The sequence below is a fragment of the Conger conger genome, chromosome 8, assembly GCF_963514075.1.
Source record: "Conger conger chromosome 8, fConCon1.1, whole genome shotgun sequence".
NCBI classification, from domain to species: domain Eukaryota; kingdom Metazoa; phylum Chordata; class Actinopteri; order Anguilliformes; family Congridae; genus Conger; species Conger conger.
This window is the reverse complement of record NC_083767.1, coordinates 47045223-47066186: the sequence shown is the minus strand read 5'-3', so window position 1 is coordinate 47066186 and position 20964 is coordinate 47045223. Positions and strand designations below refer to the sequence as shown.

The window sequence follows — 20964 nt, the reverse complement described above, 5'->3', positions numbered from 1 at the left end:
TGTCCACGCTCCTAAAAACCTACTCCGGATTCATGAACGCCGCGGGAAACTCAGATCTCATCGTAAACTCGTGTGTATGATCATGAATGCCAATCCATCGTAAAGTGAAAGCGCTTTATTAAAGGTTTCTTTCAAATGAAAAAAGAGCCACACATAAAATGAAAAAAAACAAACGTTGTTTCATATTTCTAGCTGGCGAGTGCAATTGTATAGGCAGGCTATATTCTTACCAATGAGCCAGCCGTTCCTCACAGCTCCATCCTCCAAACGCGTGTCAACTGCGCTATTACGCAGGATAAATGCATCATGCGTCCCACCAGGCCACCGTGCCACAACATTTAACAGCACACACTTTGCATCACAGATCAGTTGCACATAAACCGGAAAAACTTTCATTCCGTTAATGTAAGCAAATGCATCACCAGATGGAGCCTTGATGCGTACGTTTGTGCAGTCTATGGCACCGATGACACCTGGCATGTTTGCAATTGCACTGAATCCCTGCATCACTTCTACCTGCCGTTGTGCGTCATAGGGAAATTTGATGTACTCTGGCACTAGTTTTAAAATACCATTGAGCACAGCAGGGAGGATGCGGCTCATAGTTGGTTGCGAAATGCCGGACCGGTCACCTATCTCGCGCTGGAAGGTTCCTGTGGCTAGAAAACCAAGCACAGATACAAGCACAGATTTAGACTAAATAATAAATAAATATATATTTATTTTTTATTTTTTATTATCATTCAACATGTAGAAAGATTGTGTAATCTATTGAGTCGATTTACATAGATAATTCACAATCATGAACCTAATCTGGATCTTAAACCTGCTAATTGCCAACTAATTTAACTAAATGTGTTATATTTTTAATTGTTTGTCATGTTCATATCACGTGTTTCAAAGGCATCTGCGTATTGTTTACATAACAGCGCAATATGAAGTAAAATGTAAATTTCTATTTCCATTAGTGACAAGCATTATTTATGTGCATTCTTCAATTTGCACAAGCACTACGCGTAGTCAACAGCAGGTGTAGATTTTGTTAGTAGCTACGAAAAGATCGGAGCTACTAAAATATTGATGAATGCCAAAAACCCGTAAATTTCCCTCTACTCACATTTTACACACAAATTCGTTCTGCTCCCTTTTCATGAATGAGACCCATTGAGTGTAACGCAGGTTCGCCGACCTTGGGTGGGTCCCAGTAGTCGAAAAACACATCCTCCTTTTCTCCACTAACACCCCGTCTCCTTTTAGCCTACTGCATATTTGTTCTCACCCTCGCAACTCAAGCGACTGAAAACATCCATGTAAAAAAAAATCTGCACTATGCTGACGGATGTTTTTCCACATTTACACGTACAGATTTGATACAGAGTGATTATTCCAAAACAGCGCGACACCTGCGGCAAGGAGAGGAGGCCAATCATAGACATATATACTGTATATATGTCTATAGGGCCAATCCCTCGCTCTGAAATCGGATTGGTGTGAGCTGTCTGTCGGGTTAAAATGACATGATAACCAGTCAGACAGTGGCGTAATGTGTAGGTATCATAAGGAACTACATTGATCAATGTGAAATAAGGTAAGTGCAAACAATTAAAGCGAATATAACCGACTAAATACAAGCAATGCCACTAGCTGATTTACATATTTGAGTGAGTTGTAAAACAGCAATCTGGACAGCTAGCTAACAGTTTTGGATAATCCGATAGCGAAGTATATATAGCTTGTCATAAAATGTGTTCTTACCGTGAGAAGTCCCGAGCTGTAGGTTCCGGCAGGTGCGCATGCAAGCTAACTGCCATCTTCGTTTTGGTCGCAGCACAGTTGACACGCGAGGTCCTTAGATTAGTTGCCTAACCCGCAAATGTAGTCTAAAATACGGCGGAAATTGTGTCCAGTAATACCGTTTTTGAAAAAGACTATAGTCACCCTTTTAGATTAAGAAATCTAAAGGCGCTTCATTCTCGCGTTGTCCTAAAATGCATTCTTACCGTGCAAAATGCCCTGCCTGTAACGTTAACCTACACACAAACTATTGTCTCCAACAAGAGTGACATTATCGGACATTACATGTTTATTTACAGCGTGTAATGCTTTCAGTCTAATGTTGTCTAAGGTTACATTCTGGACGTATGTGCCTGCAAGTAAAACGCTGTCTTCTTTATCGTCGCATGATAAAGAACGTCCAGAATGTGAAGAACTAGGAATGTTCACGGCCAAGTCGTGAGAAAATCTTACCGTGAAGAATCCGGACCCTTCTATATTCTGCAACAGATTTGCGACTAAACTGAACATTCCTTGCCAATTATTTACATTCTGAACGTGTGTTCCTGCAAGCTAAGCGCTGTCTTCTTTTATGAAGAAATTGTAGGATGGCCTGCGACGACTTTCGATAAGGACAGCGTTTGGCTTGCAGGCAAGCCGCGAGAACTGCTTTGTGATTAAAACTCGGCTTTCAGCGTGTATGATCGCTGGTTCAGTTTCACCTTGATACTTTTCATGAAAGTTTCACGTGTAGCCTAGTTTCTTTTTGGAATAATTAATTTTAGGACAGCGAATGAAGTGCCTGAGCCCTTTCTTCACGGTAAAAAAAACGTGACGTTAGCTACTCAGTCATAAATTACGTTAAACATCGTTAAGAAAGCTGGCTAATTTCGCGCGACAGGTGTTCAGCTATCACTCACTGTTTTATCAGAGATTAAAGCATAATTTGGTTTTCATAAAAGCTTTATAAACAAAATGTGTGTTAATTTGTGAGTGTTTGCTACCGGGTTATTATCCTCTCCCCTTGTAAACAAAATGATCTGGCTATGACTGGCTCTGTTCGCCACAATGCGTCCTTTTCTTTCAATATCATGTGGTTAAGTTTCCTGCCTGGCATATCTCCATTTTACAAGGTGGGGTCACCGAGTTAGAGGTGTTGCAAGCTGTTCATCTTCTATCAGTAGCAAGGTGAGCCATGCTCCGACTCCTCAATCGCCAGCGTGGCCGGGTGGGGGACGGCATGTACAGCCAGCTACGGTCCCACCACTGTAAGAGCGTGATGGCTATCCAGCGAGAGGACATCAATGTGTGGGAGAGGCGCGCCCCCCTTGCACCCAGGCACATCAAGGAGATCACACAGGCCGGCCACAAGGTCCTTGTACAGCCCTCTAACCGCCGAGCAATCCATGACAGAGTGAGCTCCATGCATTTCTATTGTATATCCTCTATGCCAGGGGTGCCCAGTCATATGCCATGGAGGGCCAAGGGTATGCAGGTTTTCATTCCAACCTTTCACTACATCAGATGATTTCACTAATTAACATACCTTCAACCAGAAATCAACTGGTGTACTGATAGGATGGAATGAAAACCTGCACACTCCAGGCTCACCATGACACATGATTGGGCACCCCTGATCAATGCTGATCTGTTAATATGGGATGTTACCCTTGTAACCTAGGGCAGGGTCCTTGTCCCAGAACAACTTTCTGTATGAATATAATGGTTGCAATGTAAAGTGACTAGTGATATTTTGTTAAGGAAACTGCATTTCTCACCCTTATTCGTTTCAGTACTATGAAAAGGCTGGTGCCGTTATTCAAGAGGACATCTCTGAGGCTTCGCTGATTATTGGTGTGAAGAGGCCACTGGAGAGGAGAGTGATCCCCAGGAAAACCTACGCCTTTTTCTCTCACACCATCAAAGCACAGGAAGCCAATATGGGACTATTGGATGACATTCTCAAAAAGGTGCCTTTGAGTGTTTTCTAAAGGTCCTAACAACAATGATGGTGATGTATGATTAGTAATTATGATTAGTAATGGGGCAACATTGGCTCAGGCAGTAAGAACAGTCGTCTGGCAGTCAGAGGGCTGCCGGTTCGATCCCCCGTCCGGGCTGTGTCGAAGTGTCCCAACACCCAACACCTAACCCCCAAATGCTGCATCGGTGTGTGAGTGTGTATGAAAAGGTGAATGAGAAGTATCAATTGTACAGTGCTTTGGATAAAGCACTGTACAATTAAAAAGGCGCTATATAAATGCCAACCATTTACCATTTAGTTAATAATACAACTATTAAATGGAAGCATTGAGAAAAATGTTGAAATACCAGTCATCACTGTTATCTGTGTAAATGGCCCTTTGGCAATGCTTAATCTTACTGTGTAATGAGTAGGGGACAATGTTTCAGTTCACACATCCTGCTAGCTAATAAGCTCTTTGCCTCTTCAAAAATAATTGATCATTTACTCTCACAGATTTACAATGGCACCTTTCACACCTGAGTTTTTTCCCTTTTGTGTTCAGGAAGTGCGCCTCATAGACTATGAGAAAATGGTCGACGCCAACGGCTTTAGCATCGTGACCGTAAGCTGGTGGGCGGGTGTGGCAGGTAAATTCAAATGCTTTATGTTTTATTCGAGAATTATGTTGAATAAATCAGGAGTAATACTGTGTTTGACTTATTTGGGGTTTAGCAATTGCCAAGATACCATTTTTATGTAACTGTGTTGGCTCTCGGGGCTATTCACTGGATCAGTTGCAAGCATTCAAAAAATCTCCTTCACTGAAATCTGAATAGCGTATGAGTTATTTTATTGATTTCAAGTTCATATAAAGTGATCAGTAGGGGCAGAATTCAGTGCTGCATAATAACTAATTTATACGATCAATGAAATGGCCACTTAAGAAAGTTTCTAAGAGCTTTACTTCACTCCTAGTTGAATGTACTCCTTTGGCAATTTTCTCAGGAATGATGAATATTTTGCATGGATTGGGCCTTCGTTTTCTTGCCTTGGGCCACAACACTCCATTTATGGTATGTACACTTTTATATTTTCTTTCTTTTGTTTAACAGTTAATATCTTTGCTTGTTAAGCAATTGCGATTTGTTTGTTCCTAAACTGCCGATTCATGGCCTCTGTGACGTCAGCACATCGGCATGGCGCACAACTACAGGAATGTCAGCCACGCAATGCAGGCAGTGAGGGATTGTGGGCACGAGGTCTCCCTGGGGCTGATGCCCAAGTCCATCGGACCACTTACCTTTGTGTTCACTGGAACCGGCAATGTTTCCAAGGTAGGCTGGCAGAAACTTGCTAATTTTGTAATAAGTCATTTTGTGGAGCGTACCCCCATTGTTTTTGCATAATGTGAGTACTATCAGATGCTCCTGTTGACTGTTGTCATCGTCGCTGTTTCTCTCAGTTGTCAGTGATTCACTCTAATTCATTTTCAGGAATGAAGTTAACAGCTTTAAAGTACAAGTGAACGATTGAGGCTATTAGATGAATGTAATGTTTTCATCTTAATGAAAGGTATCTCTTTTTTTTGTGCTGATAATCTGTTTACAGGTTCAGGTTAGCTATAAATAGGGAAAATATTTCAGAAGCAAGCTGTAGTTTGGTTCATTGAGGTCACAAAAATGAAGGGGAATACATTGGGAGCCTGACGAACAGGAAGGAAGGCATTTCTGACCATGGCTAGCAGGCAGCGCCTGAAGTTGCTAGTATTCACGCTCTGCAAATACAGCGGGCTAGGCTCCACAAAATTACCTGTGTATAATGGCGCATGGCCTTACCTGTTATGCTACTCCTTCATATTGAGAGGTGCTTCCTAACACACTAGAAAAGGAAATAATAAATTAAAATGCTGTTCATGAGTGTGTCCAGATTGTGAAGCATAATTTTACTGAAGAAGAGCTGAAGGTGTTTGCGCAACATGTGACCAGTACTCCATTTGGTATAGTTTGCAACCACGTTTCCACCCCAAATATTTGATGTAAGCCAAGATATCAGAGGCAGCGCAATCAATGGGACAATGCAAGCATGATGTGAGTGAATTCAAATATGAACGGAGGGATCTGTGCCAGCAAAAACACACTTGTGGATGGAATCTAGGACAGACCTGTCCAAACACGCATTATATTACAAAATGTGTACATTTGAAACCTCAGTCGTTTATGATTAAACAGATACAGCATACAGTCAGGTCCCTTGGCACCCTTGATGAATTATTGGCACCCTTGATGAAAATGAGCAAAAAAGGCTGTATAAAATAAATAACACAGATAATGAGCTATATTTTATGTCCAAACATATGAGAAAATACATACTTTTATCCTAATACAATTATTCAAATTTTTATATTCTTTTTATTGAGTAATACTATTTATGAAAAATGTAGGTGTCAAAATTATTGGCACCCGTAAAGATTGTTAAATAAAACCAAACAAAGTTAAATCTGCAGTAAAATTCTACTTATTTAAGTTAATCTCAGTCTTAAGGAACTGTATTGTGGCCTTCCATCACTTCCTGTTTCCCTAGGGTATAAAAATGAGGTAACACACATGTAAAATCCCTTTGTCATCCATCACCATGGGGAAAGTCAAAGAACTGTCAAATCAAGAGACAGATGGTTGTTGACCTACACAAGTCAGGTAATGGGTACAAAAAAAAGACATAAACGGATCAATGGCATCATGAATTCCACCAAGTACCAGGACATTTTTGCCAAAAACCTGGTTGCCTGTGCCAGCAAGCTGAGACTTGGCTGTAGGTGGACCTTCCAACAAGACAATGACCCCAAACGTACTTTAAAATCAACACAGAAATGGTTCCGTCAAATCAAAATCAATGTTTTGCAATGGCCATCTCAGTCTCCAAAAACCCTATCGAAAACATGTGGTCTGAATTGAAGAGGGCAGTCCATAAGCGCAAACCTAAGGATATGAAGGATGTTGAAAGGTTCTGCATGGAGGAATGATCCAAGATCCCTCCAAATGTGTTCTCCAACCTTATTAAACATTATAGAAACAGGCTCAGTGCTGTTATCCTTGCCAGGGGAGGCTGCACCAAGTACTAAAAACAGGGGTGCCAGTAATTGTGAAACTTAGCTTTTTGGAAAAAAAAAAATTTTCTTTGAAAAATTTGTCTTTTTGGAAAAAAAAAAATTTTCTTTGAAAAATTTGTAATTTTGGTTCATTCCATTTAATCATTAATAAAGTAAAATATTTTCTACATGTTGGAAAATGACAATATATCTAAGTAATATATATATTTTTTTCTCTACAGTCTTTTTTTGGAAAATTTTCCTCAAGGGTGCCAATAATTCTGGACTTGACTATATGTGGTCAAATTGACATTTTGGCCATTGCCAATTGTGCCACTCCTATTGGCTTGGGTCATGGCCATAGCAATGGTTAGGCCAGAAGGCTCATGGTATTCTCCAAGTGAGAACAGTTACAGAGTGAGTTATTCTGGAGCTTAAGCCCCTCTTGAGTGCACTGATTACATATTGTTCCCCATTTTGTAAGGGTGCCCAGGCGATAATCAATGAGCTCCCATGTGAATTTGTGGAGCCCAATGAACTTGAAGAGGTCTCCAAATCTGGAGGTAAGTCTGATCGTACTGTTACAGACTGTGATAATTACTGCTCAATTAATGGTTTGAAGTTGTGCTTGAGAAGGTTGCTTATATCCAGTCTGTTCATACTGTAGACATGGCCAAAGTGTATGCCACAGTTCTGAGCCGACATCACCACTTGGTGAGGAAGAGCGATGGTGTGTATGACCCATTGGAGTACGAGATTCACCCAGAGCTCTACACCTCCCACTTCAGACAGAGTGTGAGTTATCTTTCCTTGTTCTTTATCAATTAACTCACCTCCCGTCTTACGAGTAATTGCAGGGATCACGGAATTGCATCTTCATCCAGTGGCATAATATGCCACGCTTTCCATTTTGGGGTCAAAGAGTTCAACAAGTTCTCCTTCTGTACTGGCTTTGACAGAATGAGAATGTCAGTTATCACCTTGTCCCTCCTGTTTTCAGTTCTCTCAACACAGCTTTGCCCTTCCCCTGGTACATCCCCAGATGGTTCCTAACCCTAACCATGGCTTTTTTCAGTCATTTGAGTTGTTGGGTTGAAATGGATATGGTTTTACGAGTCAGCATGTGGTGTATTTTTAGCTGTTCCTGTATCTACAGGGATGTCTAGGGTCACAGAGAGCATGCCTCTTTTCAGGTTCTCAATCCGACACCTCATATACTGTTCAGTCTGGGAGAGCTGTGCTTTCACGACTGACCTGAGGTCTGCTGTACGCTCTCTGCTGCACATAATTGATACTGTGTTTTAACAGTGCAGAAAGTGAACCCGTTTTAGTCCAGAGATGTCCAGGGCTGGTCTCCTGGTCATATTTCTGCAGTGTACAAACATGCAGTTTTAGTTGTCTAATCGTTAAGCAGCTACAGTACCGCAGACGGTATACTGTGGTTTTAGTATTATTTTCAATTGTCACAGGAATTCTGGAGACTGTAATATCACAGTGTAATGATGGTTTCTCACTCATCCACAGATTGCCCCTTACACCACCTGCCTGATAAACGGGATATACTGGGACCCCCACACCCCCCGCCTGCTGAGGCGGTGGGATGCCCAGGAGCTGATGCGCCCGGTCGAATTTTCCGCCGGTGTCACTGAAGGGTCGTCTGCCCTGCCCCCTCGGTATTCGCCATTTTACGGTGCCCTCATCTCCCTACCCTCTGTCTACCACATTCTCTCTGTTACACAAAAAGGCCTGGCCTTGCAAGCTCTGGGCCATCTATGTGAGGTATACTGTGTTGTCATAACATTACATGTGTTATCTCCTTGGAGTAGCGGAAGCCTATATCCAATATGAATAATCTGGCATATTTTACTGCCAGAAATGGTTCAAAAACAACATTCATGGCTTATGTTTTATTATTAATTCTGTACTGGACAATGCAAAATGAAGGTCTCAACAAGTAGATCCTCAGTCATTTATTTTCCTCTTGGTCTCCTCCTACTCTCTTTTCCTCTTTTCTCCCCCTTTCTGTTTTTGATTCTTATATTATTAACAGCTTTATTAATCTTGTGTAGGTCCTCACTCAGTAATATAATGTAATGTATTCCCATGTTTGTGGTCTCTCAGGCTCATGGCGATCTGTGACATTTCGGCTGACATGGGGGGCTCCATCGAGTTCATGACAGAGTGCACCACCATAGATAAACCATTCTGTATTTATAACGCCGACCAGCACATAGATCATGACAGGTACAGAATGAGCATATATAACCAAGAGATCATCATTCTTACTGCATCCCACTCTTCTAGCACACTGACAGATTCTGGCCTGTATTTATCACCTGTGTTTCTGGGCATCATTAAAACCATTCCATCCTTTTTTATGAATCATGCTTTTGTGTATTTAGAGAAAGTGAGTGCTGTGTCCTTATTTGTGGATAAGTTGAGTGTTTCTCTCTGTAGTGTGGAGGGCACTGGCATCCTAATTTGCTCGATTGAGAACCTTCCCGCCCAGCTCCCCATCGAAACCACAGAGTATTTTGGGGACCGCCTGTGCCCCTACATCTGGGAGATGGTAAGGCATGGTCGACAGGTAAAGAGACCGCAGGCAGGCGTGACTCGTCTGTGTTGAAGGAGCAGGATATCTAGTTTGCCTGGGGAGAGTATTGCATATTGAAAACCATGGTGGAACAACGCTCATGTATGAGTGTGGGGGATATGTGGGGGAATGTGGTCAGCTCTGGCTCTGAAATGTGGAATATGGTTTGACTCTGGCTCATCTCCTCAGCTGTCCTCTGACTCCACCCGGCCATTGGACCAGGAGGACTTCAGCCCGCAAGTCAGAGACGTGAGTGTGCTCCTGGAGAAGTCAGTGATTAAATCACCAGTCTAACAGAGGGGTTTGTCTAATCTTTGGACCTGTTATTGGATTTTTTACATTTACATTTTAGTCATTTGGCAGACATTATAGCATTACATTGCATTAATGGCATTTATCCATTTTATCCAGAGCGATGTATAACAAAGTGCAAAGTGCATACCCATAACCAGGGATAAGTGCGCTGAAAGACCCTAGAGGGAAGTACAATTTCAACTGCAACCTGTACGACAAAGATAAGGACTAGGGCCTATTTGATCATTGGAATTATATATATTTGTTACATATAACAGACAGTCTGTTGACCATCACCACACCGAGGTTCCTTGCACAGAGTTATAGCGTCAGTGAGGTATCCCCTAGGAAAATGGAGAGATCCAGATGCGGAGAGCTAAGGGCAGGAATGAAGATCATTTCTTGCCTGGGTTGAGCTTTAGATGGTGGTTGTCCATCCAGATCTGGATGTCACTCAGGCAAGCAGAGATGTGGGCTGAAACCTGTGTGTCAGATGGTGGGAATGAGAAGAAGAGTTTGGTATCATCAGCATATCACTGGTAGGATAGACCATGAGCAGTGATAACAGGGCCAAGGGATCTAGTGTAGAGAGAGAAAAGAAGTGCCCAGGACTGAGCACTGGGGAACTCCTGTGGCAAGAGGCAGAGGTGTTGATACTGTACCAGCCCAGGCAACCTGGAAGGAGCGACCAGAGAGGTAGGACTTGATCCAGTTCAGAGCTGTGCCGCAGATCCCCATTGCAGACAGGGAGGACAGGAGGATGCAGTGATCCACAGTGTCAAAGGCAGCAGAGAGATCTAGAAGAATCAGGATAGAGGAGAGGGAGGCTGCTCGTGCGGCATGGAGTGATTCACTAACGGAGAGGAGTGCGGTCTCCGCTGAGTGGCCAGGTCTTAAGCCAGACTGATGGGGATCTAGCAGGATGTTCTTAGAAAAGCCAGAAGAAAGTTGATTAGAAGCAGCTTGTTCGATTGTTTTAGATAGAAAAGGAGGGAGAGATACTGGGGGGTAGTTCTGGATGATAGAGGGGTCAAAGGTAGGCTTATTTAGCAGTGGGGTGATGTGGGCCCTCTTGAAGGATGATGGGAAACAGCCAGACGACAGGGAGGAGTTCAGGGGAGGTGACAAATGGGATGATGTCAGGTGTGATCATCTGGAGAAGAGAAGAGGGGGTAGGGTCAAGGGCTCAGGTTGGTGGTGGGAGAGCAGGAGTTGAGAAACATCAGAGTCTGTAAGGGAAGAGAAAGTGGAAAAGGAAGGGATGGGCCAAGGGGGGGGGGGGGGCAGAGACAGGGGTGGTGGTTGCCAGTGATCTTCTCATTGGAAAAAAACTGCAAAGTCATCAACAGCAAAGGAGGACTGAGGTGGAGGAGGAGGCATGCTGAAGAGAGAGGAAAAAATAGAGAACAGTTCCCGGGGGTCAGAAGTGGAGTTGTGAATTTGTATTTGATAGTATTTTGCCTTGGTGGCAGTGACGGCAGAAGAGAATGCCGCCAGGAGAGACTGGTAGGATGTGAAGTCTGATGGGTCCCAGGATTTTCCCCACTTCCTCTCAGCTGGAGGTTCGAATCCCTGTCAGCTGGGGCCTCTCTGTGTGGAGTTTGCATGTTCTCCCCGTGTCTGCATGGGTTTCCTCCGGGTACTCCGGTTTCCTCTCACAGTCCAAAGACATGCAGGTTAGGCTGAGTGGAGAGTCTAAATTGCCCGTGGGTATGAGTGAGTGTGTAGGTGAGTGGTGTGTGTGCCCTGCGATGGACTGGCGACCTATCCAGGGTGTATTCCTGCCTTTCGCCCAATGTATGCTGGGATAGGCTCCAGCCCCCTGCGACCCTGTTCAGGATAAGCGGGTTAAGATAATGGATGGATGGATGGATGGTATTCAAAAGTGGATATGGACAGGTCAGAGAGGGGGAGAACAGAGAATTTCCATGAGGGGGAGATTAATAAACCAGTATCACCACTGCGGCCGGATGGCTGGGGAGTGTGAGAGAAGGAGAATGAGGATGAGAGGGCAGCAGGAGTGGCGGTGTTGTCAGGTGTGATCCAGGTCTCAGTAAGGGCAAGGAATTGCAGGGACTGGAGGTAGGCATCATTCCAGAGACTATAAATGTTGACTACGAATTAAGAATATCCATGCTGGAAAGTGTCCTTTGCCTTTTTAAAACCTGTTTGTCTGTTTGTAATTAAAGGCTGTGATTACATCGAATGGAAAGCTCACTCCAAAGTTTGAATATATTCATAAACTTCGAGAACAAAGGTACTGTGAATTTAGTCTGTTTCTGCATTTTTTTTCTCTCTAATGGAAGGTTTCTTTTTTTATATATTTTGTTGACAATTTGCCAGAAATGTATATGAGACCAATTTAACTTTTCCGATTTTATAATTGTCTACGAATATTGTGCTACTGTCCATTATTTATATACAGGTTTATGTTATCAATTTGTAGAAATGAGAAATTCTGAAAGTGAACATGAAATACACTACGTATCTTTGGCAAATGTATGTTTTCTGTGAAACATGTTCATATAACAGTAGCTCTGTCCTCCCACCAACAGGTGGCGCTCTATGTGCTTTGCCTCCAGTGGGCTTTGTGCTGCAGGGGCGCGAGATTAACTGACTAACCAACCTTGTTCCTGGACAGTGCAGTCACGGTGTGGCGGTGTTCCTCCCTGCCTAACGCCTTGCATGGCTAATGCCTGCCATCGCTGAGGCCGGAGTCTGCCTGATAGAGAGGGCTCTCGTGGGTAGAAAGTCTTTTAACTCTCGCTGTTCCTCCCTTCCCCAGTCTGTTGTCCATCTTATAATGAAAAAGTAAATTCCCCCTTGAGCTTAATAACTGGTTTCTCCACCTTTAGCAGCAATAACTGCAACCAAACACTTCCTATGATTTCATATCAGTCAGTCACATCTCTAATGAGGAATTTTAATTTCATTGAATTACATTTATTGCAGTTTGGTGAGATATGTTGTAACACGGCTGCCTGGTCAAAGGCATGCAGCTTTTTTTATGTATTTGATATTCTGTTTGAGGTGGGGAAAAAGTGGACACAGTTCTGGTCTGGATTGTTGTTCACCATGCGTACAGTTCAGATCCTTGCTCTCAATCTAAACCCATGGTGGCAGGTCAGGTCTGTGATGAACTCCCAGTTATTGGCCACTTGGTGTATAACATAACTGTACAATTCCAGATGGGCTTCTTAACTGTAGTACAGATACAGCATACTTTAGTAAATACATAGTAAATTTGTCCCATAATTCCATGGTCATGTCTGCTCTCATGCTAGGCAGCCTAAATAGAAAATGAAAATTAATCCATCTGGGGTTTTATTGCACTTTTTCATCTGTTAAGACCGCCTTGGTGTCATATATTTTTTTATATATATTTCTTTTTTATTAAATTGGCAGACACTTTTTTTCCCCTTCTAATGGACGTTTACCTCATGGTTCGTTTTTAATTACTGTTCTGTTGTTCTTGGTACCGCCTTAATTAAACAGAATCATCCAGCATGACTGTGAAAGGATAGATCAACAGACCACACGCCAATTGTTAAGGGCTTAATTATGTGCATATGCGCGCATGCCATGTCAGATCCAATTAGGTTAATGACTTTACTGATTGGATGATCATGACTCTGGGGAAGCTGAGTAAACTGCTGATTCAAGTGCGTCTAGCACAGCCCTGTAATAGGATGATACACAAAGCAAAAGAGCAAATATTGCTCTTATGCTTTTTTAAATTTTTATTATTTATTATTGTACTGTTATACCACCAGCATCTTGCATTTCTATTTGCTGCATGATTTTATTTGCTTGGTGCGCATATGTTTTCCCTCAGACAGTCCCTTTGGACTGGAGCGTGAGCTTTGCTGGGGTTGTGACCTTTGCTCCCCAGGGGTCAGGGGTCAGACCGGAGCAGCTCACTGGGATGTGGGTAAGGAAGGCCCGCCTGAGTCTCACTGTGAGGTGTTCTGGTTTTCGGGTTTCAGAGAGCGAGCGCAGATGAGAGGGAGGAAGCGTGTTCTGCTGCTGGGGTCCGGCTATGTGTCGGGCCCCGTCATCGAGTATCTGACCCGGGACACTGGCACCCAGGTGACCATAGGTAAGGGTGCCCACAGAAGTCCAACGCCTGTGGGTGAAACATGCATCAATCTCAAAAATGTTCTTGGCTCAGCCTTCCTATTGACGATCGAGACTACTGATGATACCGTCTCTAAAATCTCTTTCTGTCTTCCTCCTCATCTCTCCGTTTCCCTTCTCGAACCCTGTCTTGGCTTCAGCATCGGTGATGTTGAACCAGGCAGAGGAGTTGGCCCAAAAATACCCCAACACTATACCCATCATGCTAGATGTCACCAGCCAGGAGGGACACCTGGAGTCTCTGGTGAAGGACCACGACCTGGTCATCAGGTAAGGACCAACCATAGAGAACCTAGCACAGTAAAGATAAGAACATACAGGATTGCCTAAGAAACTGTCAATGTCAACTGAACATAATGAGAAAATAAGAAGCAGGAACTATAAAACCTTAGGAACACAGGAACATGCGAACAAGGTAACTCGCACCAGACATGTGAAAATCCCTATTAAAACATACCAGGTTCATAAACATACCTAAGGTTCCTGAGGTTGAAAGTGAAACTTGTGCTTCACTATAAAAAAATCTCTTTCCAGCTTGTTGCCTTATAGCTTCCACCCCATGGTAGCCAAACACTGCATCAGTCAGAAAGTCAACATGGTGACAGCCAGCTATCTCAGCCCAGCCATGAAGGAACTGCAGCAGAGGTAAGAATGAGAGAATGAGCAAATTAGTATTCCAGACTGAGGAGGTGTATAGATGAGTGAAACCTGCTAGGAAACTGTTTTTCCAAAGTGTGTTCATCCTGAATGTGACATTGCAACATAATGTTATTAGCTTGCACAATTATGATTACTGTGGCTTGAAATCTTTGCCATTCCTTTAATGGCCTTGCCTGGCGGTTAGGGTCTTGTGACTGCATCATGTGATAGTGACAGTCCCTCCTTCATCTGTCTCCCCAGTGTGGAGGAGGCTGGCATCACCATAGTGAACGAAGTGGGGCTGGATCCTGGCATCGACCACATGCTGGCGATGGACTGCATCGACCAGGCCAAGGCAGACGGTTGTGTGGTAGGTAATGTAGTTTGTGTGAGTGCTCGCATGTGTGCACTTATGTGTTCAGTCATTAGCTATGCTGGGCCACTGATTTGCCCATGCATTAGACACCGAGCACAATTTTGTCAGTCTTGTGTTTTGTCAACCATATTGAGTGGGGTTCCAACAGATTGACAAGCCATGTGTTTTCAGTTTGTTCTTTTTTCACTGCCCTACTATGATGTTGTGGTTTCACTGAAATCAGGCAAAATGTTGCAGTGTCAACATTGTGAAGCATCACTGTGTACCAGCATGCAGTGGGAGTAACTGATAGATGAGATTCGGCATGCGCAGAATTAAAATAAAGATCTTGCAATTAAAAATGGCAGGGCAAAGTAGCTTTATTTTACTCCCAAAACTGTGTATCTCCACTAGGGATACACAAACTATCATTTTTATATATTCTGAGATCTGAATTGAATAACAGAATTCCTTCATTTGAGCAGGAAGTCAGGTCACCTTGTTGGTATGAAGTGTAATTGTGCAATTTCCTTTGATTGTGTATATAATTGTCTTTGCTTGATTACGTTTAAGTTTATCCAGTGCAAAAATGCAGTGCAAGAGGTACCATATGTACCGTCCAGGTTGTTGAATAACTTGAATAACTGATTGTCACTTATCTGGCCCTTTAACGGACAGCAAAAACCAATATTTGTCTGTGTAAAGGAAGAATAGAAGAATAGCACTTCAGCAGGTCTAAAGTATGGTATTGAGTGTTTCGAGGCCTTCTTTCAAGGAAACTGGTCTTAGGCGCCTGTAAGCGCAGTATAATATCATATAGTCCATTTATGACTTTTTGCAGTTGTTTTTTAAAGGTACAATATGTAAGATTTTGTGTTTAAAAAATTGTTACAAGACCATTGTAAATCTCTTCCTATCACTGAAAAAGGCTCACTGACATGTTGACTCACCCTCTACCTGTGTTTATAGTCCTGAAATTTGGGTTTCAAAACATGCATTTGATGGGCCAGCACTCTGTACCAAAACATTGTATAGCTGTACAATAATTTAAGCTCAGCCAATGGCGTTTCAATGTCAGCGTATTCACAGAGGGGTGGGATAAAGTGTTGTCGTTTGAGCGTGTTTGTTGCTGCAATTCCTCTCTTGACCGTTAGAAGTCCAAAATTACCTATTGTACCTTTAAATAAAGCTGTGGCTGAATTTGCTGTTCCTGTGTGTGGGTGCAGGTGGAGTCCTACAGCTCCTTCTGCGGAGGCCTCCCTGCCCCCGAGTGTTCAGACAACCCACTGCGCTACAAGTTCAGCTGGAGCCCGTACGGAGTCCTGCTCAACGCAATCAGCCCTGCCATCTTCCTCAAGGACAATGAGGTATGGTGGCCCCAGAGGGCCAGAAGACCCCATTAAATCCTAACACACAAAAATGATCAGACTAGCTTTAGAACAGCACATCCTGCAACTAAAAAGAGACAACTTGCAGGGCATGTAAAGTAGTTCCATAAGGAACTATAATGCCTGTCACATAGTGGTTAAGGTACATGACTGGGACCCGCAAGGACGGTGGTTTGATCCCCAGTGTAGCCACAATAAGATCCGCACTGCCGTTGGGCCCTTGAGCAAGGCCCCTAACCCTGCATTGCTCGAGGGGAGGATTTTCGTAAAAGTGTCAGCCAAATTACATGTAATGTAGTCTGCTCTTTAGTCACACATGTGCACACACAAGACAATAATGACTGTAAGTGAAACCCTGACAGTATTTTAGATAATTATTTTCATTAATATTTCTGTCTGACATTGGTCAGGTGGTTAGCATCCCTCCGGGCGGGGTTCTTATGGACTCTGTGGATCCGATGGATTTCTTTCCTGGCTTCAACCTTGAGGGCTTCCCAAACCGGGACAGCACCAAGTATGCCGAGCTGTACGGGATCGAGACGGCCCACACACTGATCTGGGGAACGGTGCGCTTCAAGGTGGGTGAATGTTTTATTAGTTGATGTATTCAGTTAATAACTAATGTATTAGTTGTGTGGATATTTATACATTAGCAAATAATGTATAAATATAGGATATACATAGGATAAATGTATAAGTGGTTTAACCAATAACGAATACATTGACACTCTTTTTTTTTTTCCATTCCTATATGAATTAGCTTTAACAAGAATGAACATGAATTAATGATGAACAAACGGTAGTTGGTTAGTTAAGTACATGTTGATGTAACCTTATTGTGAAGTGATTCAGTTGTTGTGCCTCTGTCTTCCTGCAGGGCTTCTCCAGTGCGATGAGTGGGTTTGTGAAGCTGGGCCTGATCAACACGGAGCCCTGCCCAATGCTGGACCACTCTGCCCCCCCATTGTCCTGGGTACGGTCTGTCTCATTTCTCATCGGGAGCTGGGGCTCCAGGCCCTGGGGCACTCACCCCGACCGCGCCCATGTAGCTCCGCCACTGGCTGCAACAACTCTTCTTGGAAATGCACATTTCATTGTTGAGATTTTTTTTTTGTTTGTTCTTTGGACCATTAAGAGTCATCAAAAATCTAGCCTGTACGCAAAAGCTAAATGAGTTGGTACAAAAAGGAGATTCCCAACTTGTCAGCACAATAAGAGGGCTGAATAGGTGCAGCCAGGACACTCAAAATGATCAAAATGAATCAAAATTAAATTTGTTTGTATCAACTGATTTTTGTGGTTTGTAAGTAATACTGTATTGAAAAGAGAACGGAAACTTCTCCCTCTTCCAGAAAGAGCTCCTTTGCCACGTGATGGGACTGCAGCCGTCAGTCAGCAGCAGTAGTTTCCAGGAGGCTGTGTACGACTGGATTGGAAGGGACGACCACAGAATGGAGTCGCTTAAGTGGTGAGCGTGTGTTCTGTCTATGTGCTGTCATTGTGACATCATTGCCTGCAGCCTCGTCCCATTGGACAATTTCTTCCCGTCTTTCACCAATCAGGTTTGGAATGCTGAGTGGTGAACCGGTGCCTCGTGCAGACTCCATTCTGGATGCTGTGACGAAGCATCTGGAGGCCAAGCTATCCTATGGTAAGTCAGCAGCCAGCTTTCTTTTTATGTGAAGGCTGTGTGTGTATATTTCTGTGTGGGTTTTGTGTGTGTGTGTGTATATGTGTGTGCATGCATGTCTCTGCTTGCATGTCTATGTGTGTGCATGTCTGTGTATGTGTATGTAATTCCTACGCTTTCTGCAGTGAAAGGAGAGCAGGACATGGTAATCATGAGAAATGATGTGGGCATCAGACACCCCACTGGAGAGCTGGAGACTAAGCACATCAGCCTGGTTGTGTACGGGGACCCCAATGGCTACTCCGCCATGGCCAAGACTGTGGGCTACCCTGCTGCCATCGTCTCCCGCATGGTGCTGGATGGTCAGTGTGGCGCTCACTTTTTCTCTGCAGATTATTCACTATATTAGCAGTGCTGGTAACCTGGCAGTCACAGGTGCTTTTAATCAGTTGAACAATATGTGTGTTCAACTACTGACTTCAACAATAGACCAGGTGTGTGTAGCACTACCAAATTTCAGAATACTGTATCTTAAGACATATTTTATATAATTATAATATTGAATATATGAATGCATGTATTGCCTGTGGGTTTGCTCTGTGGTAGTCTGCTGTTATCATCTTTTGGAAGCTTCTGGCAGCATTCCATTCACTCCCAGAACTCATTTCTAAAACTCCTTCTTTCTTTTGTAGAGGAAATTGACACAAAAGGCCTTGTGACTCCATTGATCAAGAAAATCTACAGTCCTGTTCTGAAGCGATTGCAAGACGAAGGGCTCCAGTTTACTGTAAAGAACACAATCTCTGAATAGCATCAAACTAGTCAAAATAATGCAAAATAATTAATAAGCCACTCATCCCTTTACCTTTACCTGTTTAAGCTAATAGTCACAGTAACACAGCACAGTTACACAAAAACATGCATGCCAACATTTCTCTCTGTACCTTCTACATAAATTACATTACATAGCCTGAGGGGTAGCAATCTTCAAATATGGCTGGTTTCTACGGTCCCAGCCATGTCCGGGACATGTCGATCCGCTAAACAGTGTTCATGCAGTAAAATAACAAAACTCTCCCTAACATATACTGATATGAAAGCAAATTGTGTTACTCAACACACCAAGGATCGCAAAACCAGATGGTGAAAAACCACACACCCGCCGTAACGGGTATCATGCCGGGATGGACAACACCACCAGAAGGAACAAACTCCAGATACTTCACCACTTTGCCCCGGCAGATGACACAGGTCTTATCACGTCAGTCTAGGGTTGCCACACGTTCTGGTTTTCCCGGGATTGTTCTCTTTTTTTGAGGGACTGCCCCGGAAAATGACGACGACATGAATTGTCCCGGTTTTTCGTACTTCTAAATGTTCCAAATAAAACCGGATTCTTCTACTGCTATTCTGGTTTTTCCTCTTTACGTTTAGACATCTAATCCCGTTTCTGTAAACAGGTAAAAAAAGAGTAAAACACAGCGATGATTGGCCATATGCCTATACTTCTTTTTAATTGGTAGCAGAAATACGAAAGTTTACTTTATCACCTAGCGACTGCTGCATGGACTGTCAATCTGGCACGTGCATTCACTTCAACGACCCCACCATGGGAAAGTTTAACTAGCTACTAGCCTAGAGGTAATCGCCTAATATTCCTGATTTATTTTTGATTTATTTTGTCGGTTTTATAAAATGTGGGGAGAGACGGACGTGGAGGACGAGAGAACAAAATCAGACAAGTAACCAGCAGCAGCAAAAAAAAAAAAAAAAATGAATAGAACCCCTGTCGTTTCCTAGACACGACATTGTGTGCTAATAAAGTCTGATTTTCCTGAAGATCTTGCTGCCTGGTGTCGTCTTTTCCCTCGCGAAGATGTTTTTCGACAAATTGAAGATTTGGACTCTGTCGTTTCCTAGGCACGACACCCCGTGGGGCTGGTGACTGCGCATAGGTGCCTTAATACCCTCAGTAGAGGGTTTTTTTCCATTTTTGTTTGAGCCTCCTTTTTGTGAATAAACGCACCCTTGAGTGCTTAAAACTGCAACGGTCTTGTGTCTCACTCTAAATTATATGCACATCTCCCTGATTCCCCCTCTGGTTGCCACAGATTGCATCTACATCAGGACAAATAGAGGTAAGAGAGGCAATAGGGAGTCCTACAACTGTTAACGTAGTATATCTGCAAATATGGTTTAACGCCCTGCGTCGCGCGTCAAATGTCCCGGTTTTTCACAAATCAAATGTGGGAACCCTCGACAGATGATACAGTTCTTGATCAAAAGTGATCACGTCAAGGTCAAAATCGAGGTTTCAAATCAATTTAGATTTTCAAGTGGATTTATTGGATTGAAACGATTCCTTTTTAGTTTTTTTGGGCCATTGTCTTGTTGGAACATTAGTCCCTGAACACAGATCTCTTGAGAACTGCAATGGATTCTCCTCTTTGATTTGCCTATGTTTGGCTCCCTCGTACCCTTGACAGTAAAGCAGTACCATAGCATGATGACGGGTTGTGTGTGGTTTGCTTTGCACCAAACATACCACTTGATTTACAGGCCACAACTCTCATCAGATCAGCTTTTTCAGAAGGTCTTCAGGTCTCCCACAAGCCCATTTCTTGCTTTTCATTACAATGGACTTAATTAATGGTGCTCACAAGAAGGTCCCAAGCTCCACAGCAAAACACCAATCAGCACTTAAGTATAATTAAACATTAATGTACAGTCTACATATAGATTGACCTTACAGTTTGAACACTTCAACTGATACCAATTGACTTCCTTCTTGTAGGTGGGGGGTAGGGGGCTTTGGTACTTTAGAGGAGACCAGCGTCTTCAAATCAGGCCACCAAGCACAGAATAATGGAATATGTAATTATGAAAAGTTGAACATTTAAATTAGGTTAAAGTGTAGCTTGTGTTTTAGGATGTCTGGACACTTGACCCATTTTTCCCTCTGAAAAAGGAACATTTCCTTTGGCGTATTAGACTGGATTAAGGCATGGAAATTAATTGAAATAACAGTTTTCTGTGGGGATTATTCCATATTGTATCTCCATACAAACACTCTGTCTCTATGCCTAATCCACCACCCCTCAAAG

The 20964-nt window shown here is 43.1% G+C and overlaps 1 protein-coding gene across 3 annotated transcripts; it reads left to right on the top strand.

Moving 5' to 3' along the window:
* Positions 1–1296: 1296 nt before the first annotated feature.
* Positions 1297–19877, top strand: LOC133135312 (alpha-aminoadipic semialdehyde synthase, mitochondrial-like). Of its 3 annotated transcripts, none has more exons than XM_061252218.1 (24): positions 1297–1588; positions 2958–3187; positions 3567–3743; positions 4302–4386; positions 4745–4812; positions 4927–5073; positions 7309–7387; positions 7492–7619; positions 8349–8497; positions 8946–9068; positions 9282–9393; positions 9607–9666; positions 11901–11968; positions 13698–13810; positions 13989–14118; positions 14383–14493; positions 14749–14857; positions 16069–16209; positions 16641–16808; positions 17108–17203; positions 17583–17698; positions 17793–17881; positions 18046–18222; positions 18553–19877. In XM_061252218.1, the coding sequence occupies exons 2-24, from the start codon at positions 2969–2971 to the stop codon at positions 18669–18671; spliced, it is 2784 nt and encodes a 927-aa protein (XP_061108202.1). In that variant the 5' UTR covers positions 1297–1588; positions 2958–2968; the 3' UTR covers positions 18672–19877. The 3 variants fall into 3 exon arrangements, with proteins under 3 accessions (XP_061108202.1, XP_061108203.1, XP_061108204.1); XM_061252219.1 differs by having other exon boundaries at positions 2955–3187; XM_061252220.1 differs by having other exon boundaries at positions 2907–3187.
* The last annotated feature ends 1087 nt before the right edge of the window (positions 19878–20964 follow it).

Coding starts and splice junctions, on each gene's coding strand:
- LOC133135312 (XM_061252218.1), top strand. CDS start 2,969: ATGCTCCGACTCCTCAATCGCCAGCGTGGCCGGGTGGGGGACGGCATG. Junction 4,387..4,744: donor CTGGTGGGCGGGTGTGGCAG/GTAAATTCAAAT, acceptor CAATTTTCTCAG/GAATGATGAATATTTTGCAT. Junction 17,699..17,792: donor AGAATGGAGTCGCTTAAGTG/GTGAGCGTGTGT, acceptor TTCACCAATCAG/GTTTGGAATGCTGAGTGGTG.